Here is a 19,924-nt window from a genome sequence, read left to right as displayed (position 1 = left end):
AGAGTAAATGGATTGATAAATATTAGCTTTTAAATGTTATTGTGTTGCCATTGTCCCCACTTTTGGCTCACGTCGACATGGCCGGTATTTAATGGACGTTTGTCGGGTACCTTGCTTGCCGACTTCAATTTCCCAAGCAAGCGTCTTGGAGCAGTCTTCACAGCTCTCTACAAGTAGTCACAACATTGCTGGGCACTTTTAGTGTCGCCCTTCTGTACCCACCATCACAAATCCTCACAACTCAGGGCTGGGAAGCTAAGGCTTCAGGAGGCTCCGCCTTTGTCCCTCAACACAGCCGGAGGCAGTAGCCCTAGGCTCTCTGGACCAGCGACCTGTCCTCCCAGCAGGATCTTTTTTTTTTTTTTTTTAAAGATTTTATTTATTTATTTGTCAGAGAGAGAGAGAGGGAGAGAGAGCAAGCACAGGCAGACAGAATGGCAGGCAGAGGCAGAGGGAGAAGCAGGCTCCCTGATGAGCAAGGAGCCCGATGTGGGACTCGATCCCAGGACGCTGGGATCATGACCTGAGCCGAAGGCAGCCGCTTAACCAACTGAGCCACCCAGGCGTCCCCTCCCAGCAGGATCTTAAGGACATGTCGCTTCTGGGCTTGAAGGCCTCAGTCAGCCCTCCCCTGGCCAGTGTAGATGAAGTCCATACTCTCTGAGGCTTACAAGTCCCCCGTCTGTAACCACTCCCCAAACACCCAGAACCCGGACTCCTTTGCACACTTGATCTTGATCTTGAACTTGATCAAGCAGCGCCCGGATCTTGGGAAGCCATTCCATACAGGGTCCCCCGCCCGGTGCAGAGCTGGTTCGGGCACAGAGCAGCCAGTGGTGACCATCTGTCCATTGGCTCCCTTGTCCTTGTGTGCCAGCAGCCTGGCAGAAGGGTGGGGCAGGGCAGACTTAGAGTGTGAGCAGGGGAGAGAAAGAAAAACCGTTTCCGCCACCAGGAGATGGCAGGACTTCGGGTCATGAGCCTGCTGCCCTCCCAACTCCCTGGTCCCCAGGGGGTTTTTTTGTTTTTTTTGTTCTGTTTTTTTGTTGTTGTTGTTTGTTTATTTATTTATTTATTTATTTATTTATTTATTTTAAGATTTATTCGACAGAGAGACAGCCAGAAAGGGAACACAAGCAGGGGGAGTGGGAGAGGGAGAAGCAGGCTTTCTGCCAAGTAGAGAGCCTGATGTGGGGCTTGAACCCAGGACCCTGGAATCATGACCTGAGCTGAAGGCAGACGCTTAATGCCTGAGACACCCAGGCGCCCCATGCTTTTTGTTTTAAAGTAGGTTCCAGGGGCGCCTGGGTGGCTCAGTGGTTAAAGCCTCTACCTTCGGCTCAGGTCATGATCTCAGGGTCCTGGGATCGAGTCCTGCAGCGGGCTCTCGGCTCAGCAGGGAGCCTGCCTCCTCCTCCTGTCTCTCTCTGCCTGCCTCTCTGCCTACTTGTGATCTGTCTGTCAAATAAATTAAAAAAAAAAAAAATCTTTAAAGTAGGTTCCACACCCAGCGTGGGGTTTAGACTCCTGGCCCCGAGATCAAGAGTTACATGCTCTACCGATTGAGCCAGCCAGGCACCCTTGGTCCCCAGGGGTTTTATTATTTCACTTAATCTGCACAACAACCCAGTGGTCTCTGTTTATGGGACAGACAGCTGAGGAATAACAGGGAATCCCAGCCCAAGTCTGCCAGATTCCAAGGCCCAGGCCCTTAACCAGTGGTATTGTCCTGGTGCATAATGAGAATAAAACCCTGTGTATTTATTTCAAGGCTTGTGTTCATCTGCAAAGCCCTTCATCCTACCTCTCATCCTGCCCAACCCCCAAAAGGCAGCTTTGTGGGGTGGTACGGTGGGATGATTGCATCCTTGGTGGATGGAAAAGGCAGGCACTGCCCTCAGCATAGGTGTAGAGCAGAGAAGGGACCTGGCCTGGGAAGGGCTTTCCCTGGCTCTGTGGCTTGGCCCCACCCGAGTCCCAAGCAGCAGGCCCCCCGCCCTCCACCACGGTGGGGATGAGCCTGAGTCCCGCCTGCTGCAGCAGAGGTCCTGGGGGCTCTGCGGGCTACCGTCCCGCCTGGCAGAACGTGTGTCCTGTTGCCTCTTTGCAGACATGATTAACAAGCAGGACTGTAAGTACGGGGATAACTGCACCTTCGCCTACCATCAGGAGGAGATCGACGTGTGGACAGAGGAGCGGAAGGGCACCCTCAACCGGGACCTTCTCTTTGACCCACTGGGGGGCGTCAAGCGTGGCAGCCTCACCATCGCCAAGCTCCTTAAGGAGCACCAGGGCATCTTCACTTTCCTCTGTGAGGTACCCGCGCCCCTGTCCCACTTGCCTGCCGCCCCACAGTCGATGGCACAGATGATACTGGGAGGGGCTCCCTGGAGTGCCCTGTTACCAGATGTCAGTCCCGACACCTGGGGGTTTGGGAGGCCTGACTGGAGAACACTAGGTCCTTGGACTGCCAGAAAGGCCCATAAGACCCTGTCTTGCTAAAGAAAAGAAAGAGAGTCCTGCCCGCTCTTTCCACGTGGCCATCAGAGGCCAGGGTGGGCACCGGACCCTGTACGAACTTGCCCTCCCCACATCTCCTTGTCCAGCTGTGCGGGCTCTGATGCCCAGCATGTCTCCCTGCCCACTTGCCTGCCTGTATCCAGGCTGTCCCCTCTCCCGGGAGCGCCCTCCCTGTGTTCCCATATCTTGGACGCTCTGAGACTCAGCTCTGATCCCAGCATCTCTAGCAAGTTGTCATAAATTCCTTCCCCAGAGCTGCCACAGCAGACCCTGCCGGCCCCCGGCTTCCCTGCCCAATCGGAGCATGATGAGGGCAGTGTCAGGGTCAGATCCCTCTCCACGTGGAGCCAGAGGTCTGGATCCGGGTTGCTGGCAGGGTTGGTGCCACTCAGCCCAACCTTGACCCAGTGCACAGCCAGCCCTTCCCCCCGCAACTATCAGAGCAGGTGGACTGGCCGCTCCCTTCAGAGCTCCCAGCCAGCAGCTGCATGTACTTTCCAAAGCATTTGCAGTTATATTGTGTCCTTTCTGAGCTTCCCAGTGAACCTGTGGGACAGCAGGCAGGGTCACCCCAGCGTCCAGCTGAGGAAACTCAGGCCCAGAGACCTAGAGTTACACCCTGCCCCAGGCATCTGGAGTGGTGGGACCACAGAGCCACAGCCCAGGTTATCCAGGGGCCAGAGTCGGAGAGGTGGGGGCCACCGAGCCTGAGGTGCCCTTTCTCACTCCCCTGACTTAGAGCAGGGCTAGCAGGGACCCAGTCTGCCCCTCCCGGGGTGGCTGTGCTGGGTCCCAGCCCCTCTCCTCCCCGGGCAGATCTGCTTCGACAGTAAGCCCCGGATCATCAGCAAAGGCACCAAGGACTCCCCGTCGGTCTGCTCCAACCTCGCTGCCAAGCACAGCTTCTACAACAACAAGTGAGTGGGACCCACAGCCTGGGCCTGGGAGCAGGGGGCCCGCGGAGAGCCGGGGTGGTTCAGATCCCTGGGGAGCAACTGATGGGTGGATCTAGGGTGCCAAGGCGAGGTGCAGAATTTAGGGCTCAGAGCCAGCATCTTACAGTCTCTGTTGTACTGATGGGGCTTGGAAGTGGCTCACTCAGTAGGCACGTGAGAGGCCACTTCTCTGACTCCCGTCCGGTACCCTCCACTCTCATGACATTGGCGGCAGACAATGAGTAGGAGGGCCTGGGTCAGGCCTGGCACCCACCTTTGCTCCCTCTGACTCCCCTCGGCTCCGCCCCCACATGGATGATTAGAGCCCGGGGCCCTGAGTCAGAAAAACCTGGGTCCCCTCCCAGCCTGGTCAATGCCTGTTTCATGTCCTGTGGCCCTCGGTTTCCCTGTCTGTGAAGTTGATGATGAAGCCAATCTTCTAGGGTTGCCGCGAGCATCGTAAATTCCTGTCCCACAAATCTAATATATTTGACTTGTGTTTTATCTCAACTACCAGACCATTCCTTCTGTAGCTCAGGAGAGCACCCCTTCCCCCCAGAGGCTCAAAATACCCTATCATCTTTGTGTTCTCGCTGCGGTTCTGTGGGTTCCGTATTTTCCTTACTCCCCTCCGAATCTGGCTGGATTGCAGAATTATGGTTGTGTGTGTGTGTGTGTGTGTGTGTGTGTGTTTTAAGATTGATTTATTTATTTGAGAGAGAGAGAGAGCATGAGTGGGACGGGCAAAGGCAGAGGGAAAGAGAGTCTCAAGCAGAGTCCATGCTGGGCAGGAGCCCCGCACTGGGCGGGAGCCCCACCCGGGGCTCCGGCCCACGACCCCAAGATCACAACCTGCAGAGTTACCTCTATGATTACGAAATACAAACTAAAGAACAACAACAAATAAAATAAAATAAAATTGCTGTCCCAGAAAAGGTTCTAGAATACTGCTTCTCTGGTTCTGGGGCATCAGGCTGGGAACCTGCCCATCTTCTACCCCCCATTCCTCTGCTGGCACTCCCTTCTCCCAGCCTTCTAGCAGGTGGGAACTGTGGCCTTCTGCTGGCAGTGCCGCCTTAGAGCTGGCCCTGGATTGAGGCCAGGAAAGGAACACACTGCCAGGACGGCCTGAGTGTAGGACCCTCACCTCTTGCCTACTGTGCTGTCCTATTCTGGAAGCCTTTTAATAGGGCAGGAAGCCCCTCCCCTTAGGCTTGCACTGTACCTGGGAGAGCCACCCCGCAGGACTCGAGGGAGAGGGGAGGGGGCTGCAGCCTGCATCGTGCCCCTCCCCCACACCCTCTGCCTGCCAGGTGCCTGGTGCACATCGTCCGCTCCACCTCCCTCAAGTACTCCAAGATCCGCCAGTTCCAGGAGCATTTCCAGTTCGACGTGTGCCGCCACGAGGTGCGCTACGGCTGCCTGCGGGAAGACAGCTGCCACTTCGCCCACAGCTTCATCGAACTCAAAGTCTGGCTGCTGCAGCAGTACTCGGGTGAGGGGACTGGGCAGGGTCGGCCAGGGGGTAGGGGAGAGGCGCAGAATTGGCCCGAGGGTAGATGGGCCAGCCCTGGGCAGGTGGCAGAGGGAGGTCACAAGGGGCAGTTACTTGGTGGGGAGGGGGCTCTGCAGGAGCTGTCCCCCCTACCCCCCAGACATCAAAGGACACAAAGGACACAAAGGACGCAAAGGCTCTGCTCTCAGGGAGCCTCCCATTCCAGAAGGGTCTTGGGTTTATCCCTGGCTGGGCACTGCAGGGGGAACACACGTAGAAAGGGAGAGGAGGCAGAGCCCCGTTGTCTGGTTGGTCACCAGCAGGTCACTTCCTCTCACTGAATCTCCATTTGTCAACCCCTGTGAACTGGTGATTGTACCCTCCACCTCGTGGCGCCTGGGCGGCTCAGTGGTTAAGGGTCTGCCTTCAGCTCAGATCCTTGCTCTCCGGGAACATCTGCGATCTATAAGTAAGGGCAAGGCAGGCCGTGTAACCAGTAGTATAAATCCCACATTCCATCTGTTCTAGGACACAGGTTTCCCCCACTGTGTTCTGTAATGTAATTTAGCAGCACTGTTTTGGATGTAACATAAAATAACGGTGCATCTAACAATTGATGTCCTCTTAGAGTTGATGAAACAGGGTTATGTAATTTCAGACGTGATCAGTGCTGAGAAGAAAGTAAAGCAAAGCAAAAGGCTGGGGAGGGGCTCAGGCTGGGGCATTTGGGATAAGATGGTCAGGGAGGGCCTCCTGGGGAGGTGTTGTTTGAGCGAGGAAGGGTAGGGCGAGCATGCCGGGCAGAGGGAGGGCAAGGCTGGAGGCCTTGAGGCAAGAGCCAGCTTGGAACAGAAACACTGCCCGTGAGAGCGGAGCGGCTTAGTGCCTGGCGGGAAGAGGTTGGTAGGGACCCAAGTGTGTAAAAGTCTCTAGGTCGTGCACAGAGTCGGGGTTGTTCTGAATATGCAGGGTCTGGAGGGATTGGGGGGGTGGGGGTATATGACGGATCAATATTTTTTAAAAGTCGCTCTGGCTCCTGGGTGGAGAATAGAGGGGTGAGGGCGAACAGAGGGGGAGCAGGGAAGGTGTGGCCCGGGCCAGGGCGACAGTGGCAGTGGTGGAAGGAGTGATCCTGTTCTAGGGATATATTGATGGTGGAGCCAGCAGGAGCTGTTGATGGACCAGATATGAAATAGGAGACAAATGATGGCCTCAAGGTCACTGCAAGGTTTTGAGCAGAGTAACTGGAAGGATGGGGTTGCTATATTCTCAGAAGGGGAGGCTGTAGAAGGACCAGGTTTGGGGGGGAGGGGGCGTCCCATCAGGCTCAGTGTGGAACGTAGGGAGTTTGAGCTGCCTCTTGGATTTCAAGCGGAAATGTGGAGCAGGCAGCCGGACGGGGAAATTTGGAAGTCACAGGTGAGGTCTGGGCTGTATTTGGGAATCCTCAGCAAGAAAATGGGTATCAAGTACGGTGCCTGGCCCAGAGTAAGCCTCCAGTGACCAGCGGTCACCATGGAGCAGTATCCATAGGACAATGTCAAAAGGAAATCAGTCTGAGAAAGGGACTGGAGGAGACGGGAGAGGCTCCAAGCTGTGCCTCAGAGGCTGGGTTCCACCGTCAGCAGTCGGACTAGGAAGGTCTGGGCCACCAGGTTCGGGTGTCTGGCCCTTTGCTGACCTTAAACAAAGAGCATTGGCCCCTCATCGAGCTAGTGAGCCAGGCTGGGCCAGGCGTGGAGCCCTGAGAACAGTGCGCTAGGGGCTGCCAAGCAGGAGTCAGGCCTGAGACCCTGCTGAGGGAGGGGGGCTGAGTAGCTGGGGAGACCCTGGCATGAGGGCAGGGGAGTTACCATGCCCGGCCGCCGGCCCAACACCTTTCTCCTGCATTTCCCCACTCTTGGCTTCATGGATTCTCCTGCTCCCTGTGAGGGCTTAGAGCAGGTCCTCCATTCCCAACTGAACAAACAGGCCCAGAGAGGATGAGTGTTTTCCCCGCTCCCCATGTCTCTCCATGGCGGGGCCTGGCTGGGGAACGGGGCTCCTTGTGCCTGGGCCCGGGTGCACCCTGCCAATCCCCTGCCTCTCTCCTCGCTGAGCTCCTTCACGGACGCCCGTGTCTGGTCCTGCCCTCCACAGGCATGACCCACGAAGACATCGTCCAGGAATCCAAGAAGTACTGGCAGCAGATGGAAGCCCATGCCGGGAAGGCCAGCAGTGGCTTGGTGAGGCCCTGGGTTGGCGCTGGGGGTGGGATCTGGTCCCCGGGGGCCATTCTCCATCCCTATAATGGAACCTCATTTCATACTTACCCAGAAAATTATCAGAATGGTACAAAGAATTCCTGTGTATCCGTTTCTAGGTTCCCCAGATAGTAACCCATTTTACCACATTCTACACTTGCTTCACCCTACGTGTGTGTGTGTGTGTGTGTGTGTGTGTGTGTGTGTACATCCACACATAAATATTTGTGTACAATTATATACATATCTTCTTCTGAACTGTTTGAGGGTGAGTTATAGACGTGATGCCGTATCACCCCTAAATACTTCGTGTCTGTTTCATAAAAATAAAGCCACGGTCTTACATAATAACCACAAGACAATGGCATCACAGAACTAACATTGGGATAATTTTTCAGATTATGGTGTCCTGTTAGTTAGATTTTGTGAATCATCCTGAAATCCCAAGTGACACTGCATTCATTAGTTGTGTCTGTCTAGTCTCTCTCTCTCTCTTTTTTTTTTTTTTTTGAAGATTTTATTTATTTATTGGAAAGAGAGAGGGACAGAAAGTGCACAAGCGGGGAGGAGGGGCAGAAGGAGAAGGGAGCCCAACTGGGGACTTGATCCCAGGATCCTGAGATCATGACCCGAGTCAAAGGCACATGCTTAACCAACTGAGCCACCCAGGCGCCCCCATCTCGTTTCCTTTAATCTAGAACAGTCCCCCGGCCTTTCTTGTCCTACATGCATTGATGGTTTTGAAGAGCAGCTGTCTTGTACAAGGCTCACCCATTTGAGATTGTCTGATGGTTCCTCAAATCCCAGAGCTGGTGTTATGTTCTCAGCTCAGTCCTCAGGAGGCCCGTCACTGCGGTGTGTCCCTTTACTGGTGATTACTTGGTTAGACGCACCTGCCCTGTAGAAGTTTCTCTACTGCGAAGTTATGTTTCCCCCTTCGTAATGCACAAGCGTCTTCTAGGGAGGGTCCCTGACACCCGTGTCAATATCCTGGTATTCCTTCCCACGGGTCGTATCACCTCCCATCCATCCCTTCTTCTGAAGAAGTGAGCTGTGGCACTGTGGCATTTGCAGATGGGGAAACTGAATCTCAGAGCATGCTAGAGACTAACCTGGGGGCACACTCAGTGGTGTAAATGCCTGGTTCTCTGACATCGCTCTGTTCCCCTACCACCCGACCCCATTCCCGCCACCCCTGAGGATGTCTCACCCATAAAATGGGGATCATAATCCTGCCTGGCATGTCCCGGGGTGGGCGTGAGGGTCACAGACGCTGACCAGGCTGCAGCTTTCCGAGTTCCTGCGCTTCACTGGGCCCTGTGCCCTCCCTAATCCTCCCAAGAGGTGGGGACCACTATAGCCCTGGATTACAGTGGGGACAGGACGGATGGTCTCGGGCCCAAGAGATAGTGTGAGGTGAGAGCTTCGTGCCATCCACACATGAGGGACACCCCCTTCCCCAGGCCAGGCCCACCCACTGGTCGCTTTGGGAGGAGGCTGGCCCCCTGGCCCCCACTGAGGCCAGCATGGGGGTGGGAGTGAACCAGGGAGCAGGGCAGGCTGGCCCCCAGGACTGCCTGGTCCCCCGGGAACATCTACCTCTCTCTCTCTCTCTCTCTCTCTCCCCCTAGCCTGTCTTTCTGCTCCTTTTTTCCTTCTCTTCCTGCTTCCTGCTTGCTCCCTCCTCTGTCCCTTCCTGTGCTGTCCTCTTCTCCCTTCCCCCTCCCTGCCATGTGGTTTGGTTTTTGTTCCTGGCCAGGATCCCGGTTGAAAAGCAGTGAGGGGCTTGGCTTGGACCTCCAGTGTTCTCTTAGAGGACGGAGCCCTCACTACCTCTCACCCCTTCCTCCTCCTCACAGCTGCCGCCAGGGTCCCCAGGTGTCCTGACAGGTTTCCACCCCCTCTTGCTGCCAGGGGCCCCACCAGACCCACCCAAGACGCCCCCCTTGGGCCTGGCTCTGGAGCAGGGCTTCTGTGCCAGGCTTGGCCGCGACTAGGGCATGCGGCATCTTGCTTGCTTGCCGTCAGAGGGCGGGGCTGGCAGCCCTGCGAGGCCTGTGAGCCCGGGTAGAAGCTGCTCGGGCCCCGTGCCCATGGCTCTGCAGCTGTGCCATCCCACAGAGAGGCACAAGCACCTGCCTCTCGCTAGGTTCCTGTCCTCAGGCCACTTACCGGGGAGTGGCTTAGCAACCTCTCCGAGCCTCTGCTTTTATCCAGTCACATGGGAACGACCCCACCTACCCTCCATCCCCACCAGAGCTGCCACAAGGAGCTGCTGAGGCTGTAGGGTTGTGAAAAGGGAAGTCAGTGAACTGGCAAGGCTGCCCATGAGAGCCGTCCCCACTTACCTCATCTGTGAAATGGGTGCCCTCAGGCTTCTGTGAGAATCCAGTGGAACACCTGGAAATCTGGAGTGATGTGAGAACCTCCTGCCCACTCCTAGCCCAGTGCATGCCCCAGTTACAAAGGTCTCCTTTTTCCTTGTCACCGAGGTGACATGGGGGTCATCCTTGGGCTGAGCCAGGCTGCGAGTATCTCCAGCACCAGACCAGGGGTCAGTGAACACACGTAGACAGAACCTCTTCCTGCTCAAGGACAGGCTCTGAACTAGGGAGTGCCAGGCACACAGGGGGCTCCCATGGTGGGGGACATGTGTCCTCTTCCAGCCTGCCGGGGAGAGAGCTGCCTGGAGGCATGACCCCCCATCTGCGGCTCCAGGGAGGAGAGGGGTGCTCTAGGTCACAGGAGAGGCAGTAGGTTAGCCAACATAGCTGTGTGAGGGGTTGAAGGGGGCAGAAGACAAGCCTGCTTGGGCATTTTTCCCACCTTTCACCCCCCACCCCATCCCAGGGGTGCAAAAGACTAGGCCATCCTGCCTGCCAAGGAAAGGCTAGAGAAGAAGATGGGCAATGAACATGGTGGGGCCCAAGGGGGTCCAGGGCTGCCTGGAAGTCTGTGCCACCCCCCAAGGCAGGCTCTTGTGTGAGTGGCTTCCCGCCCAGGCCCTGCTGTCCACCGGGCCCGGGCCTCATGCCAAGCTGAGTTGACCAACATGAGGCAGTTTAGGTAGTGTGGGAGCTGCTAGGATGGGCAGCTGCCACTTAGAAGCACTCCAGGGAAGGCTTCCTAGAGGAGGTGGGGCTCGAGCTGGGTTTTGAAAGTTCCCAAAATCGGCCTGAAGACGTCCAGAGGAAGGGCATTCCGGGTGGAGGGAACAGCATGTGCAGAAACATGCCAGGCGCAGAGAGATGCCAGCAGCTCCAAAGAGCAGACCCAGGGGACTAGCCAGGCAAGGCAGAGAGTGGTTGCAGGAACCAGGGGTCCTGTCCCAGGCCTGGCTCCCACACTCAGGCCAGCGGGGTTGCCTAGCATGGGGAGGTTACTTCCCTCTGGGAAGTAGTGATGGGCTGGCTCATTCTAAGGCTCCGGGTGGCCCTAGCACTCCGGGAGGCCACCTACGGGACAGACCCCAGGCATCAGCCTGGATGACTCCCAGCCCTTTTGCCCCACAGGGCGCCCCTCGGACACACGGGCCCAGCACCTTCGACCTGCAGATGAAGTTCGTGTGTGGCCAGTGCTGGAGGAACGGGCAGGTGGTGGAGCCTGACAAAGACCTCAAGTACTGCAGTGCCAAGGCCCGGCACTGGTGAGCTGGGCGGGGGCTGGGGGGGACCTGTGAGCCGGGCGGGGGCGGGGCCTGAGGGGGCACCGGTGAGCCAGACGGGGGATGCCCAGCAGAGTTGCATGAGGGAGGAGGCCGGGGCTGTCCCCCAGGCCTCCCCACAAGCCCCGTCTGTCCTGCAGCTGGACCAAGGAGCGGCGGGTCCTTCTGGTGATGTCGAAGGCCAAGAGGAAATGGGTGTCAGTGAGGCCACTGCCTTCCATTCGCAACTTCCCACAGCAATACGATGTGAGCGCCCGGAGCGGGGAGCAGGGTGGTGGTGGGAGCTCAGGTATGGGGGCTGAGGCGCCCCAGGAGGGCCTGCCTGCCGCCCGGGGCTGTGCAGACCGCGGCAGGACTCAGCCGGCTCTCCCCACGCCCACCTTGCAGCTCTGCATCCATGCGCAGAACGGCCGCAAGTGCCAGTACGTGGGGAACTGCTCCTTCGCACACAGCCCGGAGGAGAGGGACATGTGGACGTTCATGAAGGAGAACAAGAGTGAGGGCAAGAGGGGCGCCTGGGTGGCTCAGTGGGTTAAAGCCTTTGCCTTCGACTCAGGTCATGATCTCAGGGTCCTGGGATTGAGCCCCGCATCGGGCTCTCTGCTCAGCGGGGAGCCAGCTTCCTTCCTCCCTCTCTGCCTGCCTCTCTGCCTACTTGTGATCTCTGTCAAATAAAAAACCTTTAAAAAAAAAAAAAGAAAGAAAGTGTGAGGGCAAGAGCAGGCCCAGTGCCCCCGCAGTGCTAGACCCTCTCTTCAGCAGGCCCAGGAGCACCTGCTCCTTCTCCCTTTGCCACCCCAGACCGTACCCTCTCTGCGTCTTCTCTTGCTGACTGGGCAGCCCAACAGCAAGGCCTGGGGTGCCCCCAGCTCACAGGTCCAGGGGTGGGGGGATTGGGGCAGAATGGAGGGAGGATCCCTTCCCACCGAGCACCTCTCTTCCCCTCCAGTCTTGGACATGCAGCAGACCTATGACATGTGGCTGAAGAAACACAACCCAGGGAAGCCGGGGGAAGGGACCCCAATCAGTTCTCGGGAAGGGGAGAAGCAGATCCAGATGCCCACAGACTACGCCGACATCATGGTAACGGCCTGCTTTGGCCCGGGTCTGAGGCTGATCTGGGAGGGTGTGGGGCGGGCCCGGCATCCCCGGGCGGGGGTGGGGGGTGGGCCGGGGAGCAAGGAGTGGGCACCCATGGCGGCTGTGCCCCCAGATGGGCTACCACTGCTGGCTCTGCGGCAAGAACAGCAACAGCAAGAAGCAGTGGCAGCAGCACATCCAGTCCGAGAAGCACAAGGAGAAGGTCTTCACCTCCGACAGCGACGCCAGCGGCTGGGCCTACCGCTTCCCCATGGGGGAGTTCCGGCTCTGCGACAGGTGCTCACTGGTCGGCCAGGGCCATGGGGCGGGCTCGGCGGGACCTGGCGGGCAGCGGGGTAGACCTGAGATGAGCCTGTGTCCAGCCCTGGCTCTCCCTGGCCTGGAGAGAGCAGCACACAGAGGGGGGTGTCCCTCGAGGGGACAGCTGCTCCTGGGTGTGCGGAGCATGGGGGCACGGCGGGGCTGGGTGGGGTGGGCTCAGAACTGCCAGACCCCCACCCGGAGCCCTGGGGCAGATCCCAGAGGGGGCTGGGACGGGCCAGCTTTCATCGGGACCCAGGCGCCCAGGGAGAGGCTTGCCTTCGGGGGAGGTTAAGCCGCGGGTCCACAGCTGGTGGTGGAAAGGGTGCGGGGCTTGGGCAGTGAGCCTCCTGCTGCCCACAGGCTCCAGAAGGGCAAGGCCTGCCCAGATGGGGACAAGTGCCGCTGCGCTCACGGGCAGGAGGAGCTCACCGAGTGGCTGGACCGGCGTGAGGTGCTGAAGCAGAAGCTGGCCAAGGCCCGCAAGGATATGCTTCTGTGCCCACGGGACGACGACTTTGGCAAATACAACTTCCTGCTGCAAGAGGATGGGAACACCACTGGTGCCGCCCCGGAAGCCCCTGTGGCCGCCGCTGTCACCGGGGAGTAGGGCCAGCTCTGGGCCCTCGGGTGAAGTCCTAGGGTCAGGGGCAGGGGTGGGGACAGAGGGCCTGATAGGAGGGCCAGGACAGGCTGGGGCTGGGGGTGGGGGGCCGCCCTCCTCAGGCAGCCCCCGGCCCCCTGGGGCCCTGTCCATCCTCTCTGCCCCCACCACCTGTGTGCATACCCAGGTGCACGTGCTGCAGCCCTAAGCGGTCCCAGGGTCCTCATCCTGCTGGAACCCCGGGCAGATACCCTCCAACCCCCGGCTCTTCTGGTTGGGGAGGGAGGGGCCTGGCCGACCCCTCCAGCTTCAGCCTACAGCTTTAACTTCTGTCTGGTCCTAAAGGGGGCCCAAAGCTCAGGGCTGGGGAGCCTGGGGTCCCCACTTGAATCTGCAGCGGGAGGGTCCTTCTCCCTGCCCCACCCTCCCCCCATCCTCACCTCCCCTGGAGGGGAGGGCAGATCAGGACACAACAGAGGGCTGGAGGCCCCAATTAGCTTTAAAATGCAGCCCCAGGATGGAGCTGGGAACACAATACAGGTCGCTTGCCCTCTGGGGCCTCAGTTTCCCCTGTGGTTAGAAGAGTGGGAGGGGCTGGGCTTGATGATCTCTGGAGCTTCTCCACTCAGGCCACCAGCCCAGCCCTCCTCCTGTGGGCCACGGAATGTGGACTGTAGGTGCTCAGAGTCCTTGGAGATGACTCGGCCCAAAAGCCCTTACTGCAGAGAGGGAGACTAAGACCTGGGAAGGACGGGTGATCTGCCAGGCTCTCCAGCCCAAGGCACGAGGTAGAGCCTAGAGGCAAACTGAAGTTGAAAGGTTAAAGACCAGATGTCTGCTGGACCCTCCACGCTCTGGGCAGGTCCATGACAGTCTCCAAATCAGTGTGGCATTGGGTCCCAGGCAGCGCCCCCCTGTGGGCTGAGGAAGGGAGGCTCAGGGGGCTGGTCATGTCAGCACCCTGCAGAGGGACTGTCCCCTCCTTAGGATGGTGGTGGGGAGTGTGGCAGCAGGTTACTTCCCACGCCCACTTGGGGTACTGGTAACGGGCTGGGCACCCATGGACGCACCTTCTGCAGGATGAACCGGAAGGAAGGGGAAGTGTGGGGGTCAGGGAACATGGAGAGAAGGGAGATGACCCTGGGCACCCAGCATGGCCCTCTCCCTCCTCTCCCCAGACCTAGACGTACAGTTGTGCCTGTCTGTCCTAGCCTTCCCTGATTCCCTGCCCTGCCAGCTGCCTGGGACCTCAGCCGACCCCCAGCCCCTGCCCCTAGCCACTAAGCCCTATCCCATCCGTCTCATCTGACTTGTCTGCGTGCGCCCCTTCCTCTCCATCCCACTCCCTATGGGCAGACCCAGCCTCTCCTGGTTCCCAAGACATTCCAGATTGTCCCACGCGGTTGGCACAAAGAGTGGGGCCCCCCCGGAAGGAACCGGGGCACAGCAGGAGTCAGGTGTGGGGGTGAGACAGAATGGAATGCCCCTCATTTCTCCTCAAGCAAGGATCGATAGTGAGTGATGATGTGATTCTGGGCACCCGGGCACAGAGAACCCTGTTTCTCTAGCCGTCACTGCCCAGCCTTCCCCAGTAACCATGGCATGCACCCTTTCCTCTCCCTGTCCCCTTCCCCCAGCGGGCCGGCACCCCGGTGCAGGCAGCATAACTGGAGGGGAGGAAAGACCACACCCAAGGTGAGGGCCGTGGCCGTGAATGTCGATGACACTTGTTTTCCCTGATCCGTGGTGTTGCAGTCTGTCGTCACCAGCCTCGTTTTTAGTGTGTATATATGTCGCCCCCGTGATGCATATATACACAGGTATTAAATATATCGCTCTATATAATATTATATATGTGTGTGGTATCCAAGGAATGACTTCTAATGAGGGCTAAAGATAAAGAATTTGGCCAGAAAATGCAGCCATCCTGGTGTAATTAAGAGGGGTTTTTCAGATGCAGGGACTTAGAGCCGTGGGTTGGAGGGGGGTTGGCAGCGGGGGTGGGAGGCGCCCCGCCTGGGCCCCGTTTCCAGACCATTCTGGCCTCGCTGGGAGAGAGCGCTGGTGCTCCAGGAAAGGAAATGATTGGTGTTTGTCTCCCGCCCAGAAGAATAGGATTAGAGTCCAGATTTTCTTCTTCAACCTGTTATCCATCCAGGGGCCCTTGGGATCTGGGGCTCCCTGGCCTGGCCAGAGATGGATCCCCCCTGCCCCGGGTTGGGAAGAGAGCAAGAGGCAGGGGGTGGGGGGGATAGGAGTCCACTTTGAATGATGAGGGTGATTATTTCAGTCGTGACCCCAACTGGGAGGCTTAGAGAGTTGAATCAGGGGCCTGTGCCCACTGCCAGCGGGCAGACAAGACTTCAAACATGGTGGGGTGGGGGGCAGGTGCCCCAACATGAGTGTCCCTTTGGGGTAGGGGAAAGAGGGATGCTGCATTTCTCAGCTGGGCAGTAATCAATTTAATGGTCCTTTTAAAATGTCTGTGTATTAAAAATTTAAGAATACCACACTTTAATATTAAATATTCATAAGGTCTAGTATCTTGATAATAATGTAGATGTTTTAATAACAATTTTTGTCCTTCTTAAAATAAAATGAAAGAAACTTGATTCTTTTAGCCTTTGTTCTAGAAAATGTGTGCACTTTGACCTCCCCCCCCACCCCGAGGTGTTGCTCCTGTTCTTCCCTGCCTGTCCCTTGTGCCTGGGGGCCTGGGCTGCTTGGTATCTGTGGGGCAGAGCTGCCTGGCGTGCTGGGCAGGCCTAAAGGCGGACATTCCAAGGGGTGAGGGGCAGAAGGTCTGTGTCCCTGTGTAAACAGGGCAGCCCAGCTGACCCCAGCTCAGGCAGCACCTCGGCTGGCGGGGACAAGCTGTACTGAGTACAAGTGGGCCCAGCAGCCACCCTTCGCCCTGCTCCAGCCTGCCCACTCCCAGCCCTCTGCTTAGGGCCGTCAGAGGTACTCACCCCTCCCTGCTCCCATCAAGGGCACTGTCTTGAGTTCAGAGGGCTGGCTCTGTGCCCTTTCTGGGTGTGGCTTTTCCAGAAAAGTAAGGGGCCACGCCACGCTTCGGAATAAGATTCTGACTGCACCAGGGACTCATCGGGGCCCAGATTTCTCATCCTTAAAAAGGGAGAGTATATTAGATTGGGGATTCTCGAGTAGGGGAAGCCCATCTCTGCTGGGGTGAGAGGTGCTTTTCCAGATCTCTTGCATCGTGCGTGTCACGGGTGATGGAGGGGAATCCCAATGGGAGGGGCTGCACATGTTCAAGAACGAGCACTCACCCCACGGCTTGCAACTACAGTGTGGAGTGGCACTGGGACAGGGGTCCAAGGCCTGTGACTTCTCCAAGGTGGAGTCCTTTGGGTCAGATATGCAGAGGGGCTCAGGGAGTTGATGAATGTCCAGATGAGCCAGAGGAACCACCAACTTGACGGAGCGCCTTCTGCGCACAGGCACTGCATGCGGCGTGTCCGTTCTCTACTGCGGTCCTGCACGTTTGATGTCCAGCTCTTACAGATGTTCGGCAGAGGTTCCAATGACCCTCAGAAAGGAGACAGTAAAACGAGAACCACTGGGAACTGAGTGATTGGCAAAGGTCCCTTCGGCACTGATGTTCTGGGGTTCTCAGCACCCCTGGAAACACCGTAACAACCAAAGTGGCCCAGCAAGGTACCACCCCCGGAGGAAAAATGCAGGCCCATCCTCGGGCTGGAGAGATCATGAACCTGCATCCAGACCTCCTCGAACTCAGGAAAATCAAAGAAAGTAAGAAAAGCAGGACCTGGCGGATGAAATTCTTAAGTTCTCTACATTCCCCTAAATTCTCTTCTGGTCCTCCTTTAGCTCAAAGGGCTAAACAGTGAGCACCCACTCTATCTCAGGTCCTGGGAACACGGTTCCTGAAGAAACATGGCTTCCCTTGACTCCACAGTCTGCCAGGGGATACAGACCCACAAGGGAGAGTGTAGGAAGGTAGGATAGGCACAGTGGTGGGGGGTACTGCAGGTGTCAGATCCCCAGAGGGCTTCCTGGAGGAGGCCAAAAACCAGAAGAGAGGCTTGAAGAGATTGCCGTATCACTGTCATCAACGTGCACACACTGTCCTGCATCTGTCTTTTTTTTCTGTTGTATTTCACGTGTGCGTCTCCAAGCCCCCGTGAAAGCTACATATTTACAATCGGTGGCTGACCCTTCCCCCATCAAGGAGCCAGAGCTGGCTTGAGCAGCCTCCGGTTACTGAGCCCTTGTCTGTTTCTGATCTTCACGCCTGTGGGTAAGGGAGGCAGGGAGCGCCCCCCACCACCAGTATGGGCCCCCAGCAGGCTCCTCCTGCCGGCCTCCGGGGAAGCTGCTGCTAGGGAGGGCCACCTGGGCAGGTGGGGTGGCTGTCAGGGACCTGCAGGTGGGTGGGGGGAAGCTCTGCGCCTCTCTAGAGAAAGCCCTGGACGACTCTGCCAGAAAGCTCGTCCACATAACCCCCTATGGGGGGACCGTCTACGGTGGGTGTCAGACCTCTGAGCCAGGAAACCGAAGTGCAGATATTCCCAACATTGCCGCCTGGAGGTCCCTTCCAGAGGTCTCCAGATTTCTCTGCAGGCTCCCCCCTCCCTATCTTTCCCCTCTCCAGCTGCCTGACCCAGCAACCCGCTGATGTCGCCCCTGTGTGACCACAGGTGACGCTGCCAACTGGATACCCTGGGTGCAGAGGAGGGGTGCCACGTGGGCTGACTTGCAGTGGCATGAAAATCCCCTAAGGGTAGGGACCTGCCTGGCAGGGTTTGTCACAAGGTCTAGGCTGGTGCCAGGTATGCAGTAAGCACTCACGCACCGTCTTAGATACTTAGTACATTTGTACATTGAAAGGGTTCTGCAGAGGGGCGTCTGGGTGCCTCAGCCGGTGAAGCATCTGCTTTTGGCTCAGGTTATGATCCTGGGGTCCTGGGATCGAGCCCTCCCGGGTGGGGCTCCCTGCTCCATGGAGAGTCTGCCTCTCCCTCTCCTCTGCCCCTCCCCCCTGCCCCGTGCTCTCTCTCTCTTGCTCTCTCAAATAAATAAATAAAATCTTAAAAGAAGAAGAAGAAGAAAGTGTTCCGCAGAGTTCATGAGGATGAAATGTCATTCGGCAGGTGGCTCATTTCCGAGACAGGTAGGCATTTCCTGTTGCCTCTGGAATCGTGCAGTCTGAGGGCGCCCACCCACTCCACATTCGTGGTGAGCTGGTCTAGCACGTGAGGGGGTTCTTGGGCCAAGAGGTGGTTCAGTCAGGCCCAGCCTGAAAATCCCAGGTCAGCCTGAGGCAGCCAGCACCCCAGGCCCACCTCACCCTCACCGCCCAGTGTCTCAGAAGCAAAGGGCACTGGAAGGATAAATAAGAAACTAAATTTGTGGGGCACCTGGGTTGCTCAGTGGTTTAAGCCTCTGCCTTTGGCTCAGGTCATGATCTCAGGGTCCTGGGATCCAGTTCCACATAAGGCTCTCTGCTCAGCAGGGAGCCTGCTTCCCCCTCTCTCTCTCTACCTGCCTCTCTGCCTACTTGTGATCTCTGTCTGTCAAATAAATAAATAAAATCTTTAAAAAACAAACAAACAAACAAAAAAGAAACTAAGTTTGTTTATGAGGAAGAGGAATGGGGAGGAAGGAGAGGAGTAGAAATCAAAAGTGTTGAGCTTTGCGCCGTATAATGATTTTTGTATTCAAAACTTGAAATTAATTTGTAATTAATTGGGGGAAAGAGCATAGTTGGGGGAGGGCTAGTAGGAAAGAAGGGAGGGTGATCAGAAGACAGGCAGAGGGCTGTTGGGGAGGGGAGCGTCCAGAGAGGTTCCTGGAGAATTTTTGCTTCTGTACAAAGTAGAGTTTTGGAAAGCTCTAGAAATCATCTACATGGAGGAAACCCAGTGCTTATTGCATCCAGTTTGGCGTGTCGGAGACATGGAACCAGAGCTGAAAGGAGCTTCAGAGGTCACAACACCGAGGAGATTGGGAACTGAGATCTAGAGATCTTGTTCAAGATCCCACATCGGTGTGTGGCAGAACCGAGAGCCTGACACCATCCCCCACCCCCACCCCACCAGCCAAGTCTGATGTCAGTCTTCGGTGGAGGGGGACATGCAGAGCCTTGGCTTTGACCACACATTCAGGTGGCCTGGGGACCACAGAGACCAAGGTCTTGGTGAGAGGGACAGAAAGCAAACAGTCTATTGCCACTAAGGTCTGCAGGACGGGCTGGGAAGCAGGACATCACCCAAGAGGAGTCTAAGCCGGTTTGCAGAGCTGCTCCCTCTCGGGGGTGCCTGTTCCGCCTGCCCACCCAGGGCTGGTCTGCCGGGCACCTGCCTCTGTTCCCCTCCCCGGAAGACTAAAGGAATCCCAGACTGCAGCTTTCCTCGATTCTTTTAGGACAGCAAGCTTCAGGCTCTGCTGATGGTGCAAAGTCCCACTTACCCACACCCCGTGCAAACCCCCGTGCCTTGCAGGACACGCGTGCCTTGCATACAGGTGTCAGCGCCGAAGCACGCCAACACCCCTCGAGGCTCACAGGCTCGCAGGTACGTGCGTGAAGCCCCTTCCTGTGCGGGTGTGTGCTAACACAGAGTATGTCCTTTGTGCTGAGCTGCCTGGGGTGCTGGATGTCAGGTCCCAGCCCACACTGATTCCCAAGGCCGGCCCTGCCCTCTGCAGCGCTGGGCCACCAGCAACCCCCAACCGCCCCCACCCCCCGCCGAGTGTGCCTGAGTGTGCAGTGCACGCTCGCTGTGGGCGTGGAGCCATCTCACTGCTCTCACCTGGGAGCCTGGTTATGGCTCCCAGCCTTGGGGGGAACTTCCCTTTGCAAAGTTAGATAACAGGCCGGGCTCTCCGTCAGAGGATTGGCGCGGGGGCTCCACGTGCTGTGGCTGGCGCAGGGCCAGGCCCGCCCTGCCAGGCAGCGGGAAGGGAAGGCCTGGCTGCAGCGGGAGCTGGCGGGTGGCCGAGCCGGGGGTGGACGGGTGGGCCGGGGCCTCTACTGCCCATTGGCTGCCTCGGGCTCCCGCCCCGCCCGCCTCCAGAGCC

The 19,924-nt window shown here is 57.7% G+C and overlaps 1 protein-coding gene across 5 annotated transcripts in view; it reads left to right on the top strand.

Annotated features, from left to right (window-relative positions):
• LOC111157599 (zinc finger CCCH-type containing 7B) overlaps positions 1-15,513 on the top strand; it is a 57,498-nt gene extending 41,985 nt beyond the window's left edge. For all 5 annotated transcript variants that reach the window (XM_022519150.1, XM_022519149.1, XM_022519151.1 and 2 more), the window contains exons 14-23: positions 2,111-2,316; positions 3,337-3,437; positions 4,769-4,950; positions 7,090-7,175; positions 10,706-10,839; positions 10,998-11,103; positions 11,245-11,353; positions 11,807-11,940; positions 12,071-12,234; positions 12,622-15,513. In XM_022519150.1, coding sequence (XP_022374858.1) covers positions 2,111-2,316; positions 3,337-3,437; positions 4,769-4,950; positions 7,090-7,175; positions 10,706-10,839; positions 10,998-11,103; positions 11,245-11,353; positions 11,807-11,940; positions 12,071-12,234; positions 12,622-12,868 — 1,469 coding nt within the window. In that variant the 3' untranslated portion in view covers positions 12,869-15,513. The remainder of the gene's footprint in view (positions 1-2,110; positions 2,317-3,336; positions 3,438-4,768; positions 4,951-7,089; positions 7,176-10,705; positions 10,840-10,997; positions 11,104-11,244; positions 11,354-11,806; positions 11,941-12,070; positions 12,235-12,621) is intronic.
• Positions 15,514-19,924: the final 4,411 nt, after the last annotated feature.

The sequence above is a fragment of the Enhydra lutris genome, unplaced genomic scaffold (genome assembly GCF_002288905.1).
Source record: "Enhydra lutris kenyoni isolate GAN:26980312 unplaced genomic scaffold, ASM228890v2 scaffoldscaffold55, whole genome shotgun sequence".
Lineage (NCBI taxonomy): Eukaryota > Metazoa > Chordata > Mammalia > Carnivora > Mustelidae > Enhydra > Enhydra lutris.
The sequence above is the reverse complement of the archived record's forward strand: the minus strand, read 5'-3'. Positions and strand labels throughout refer to the sequence as shown.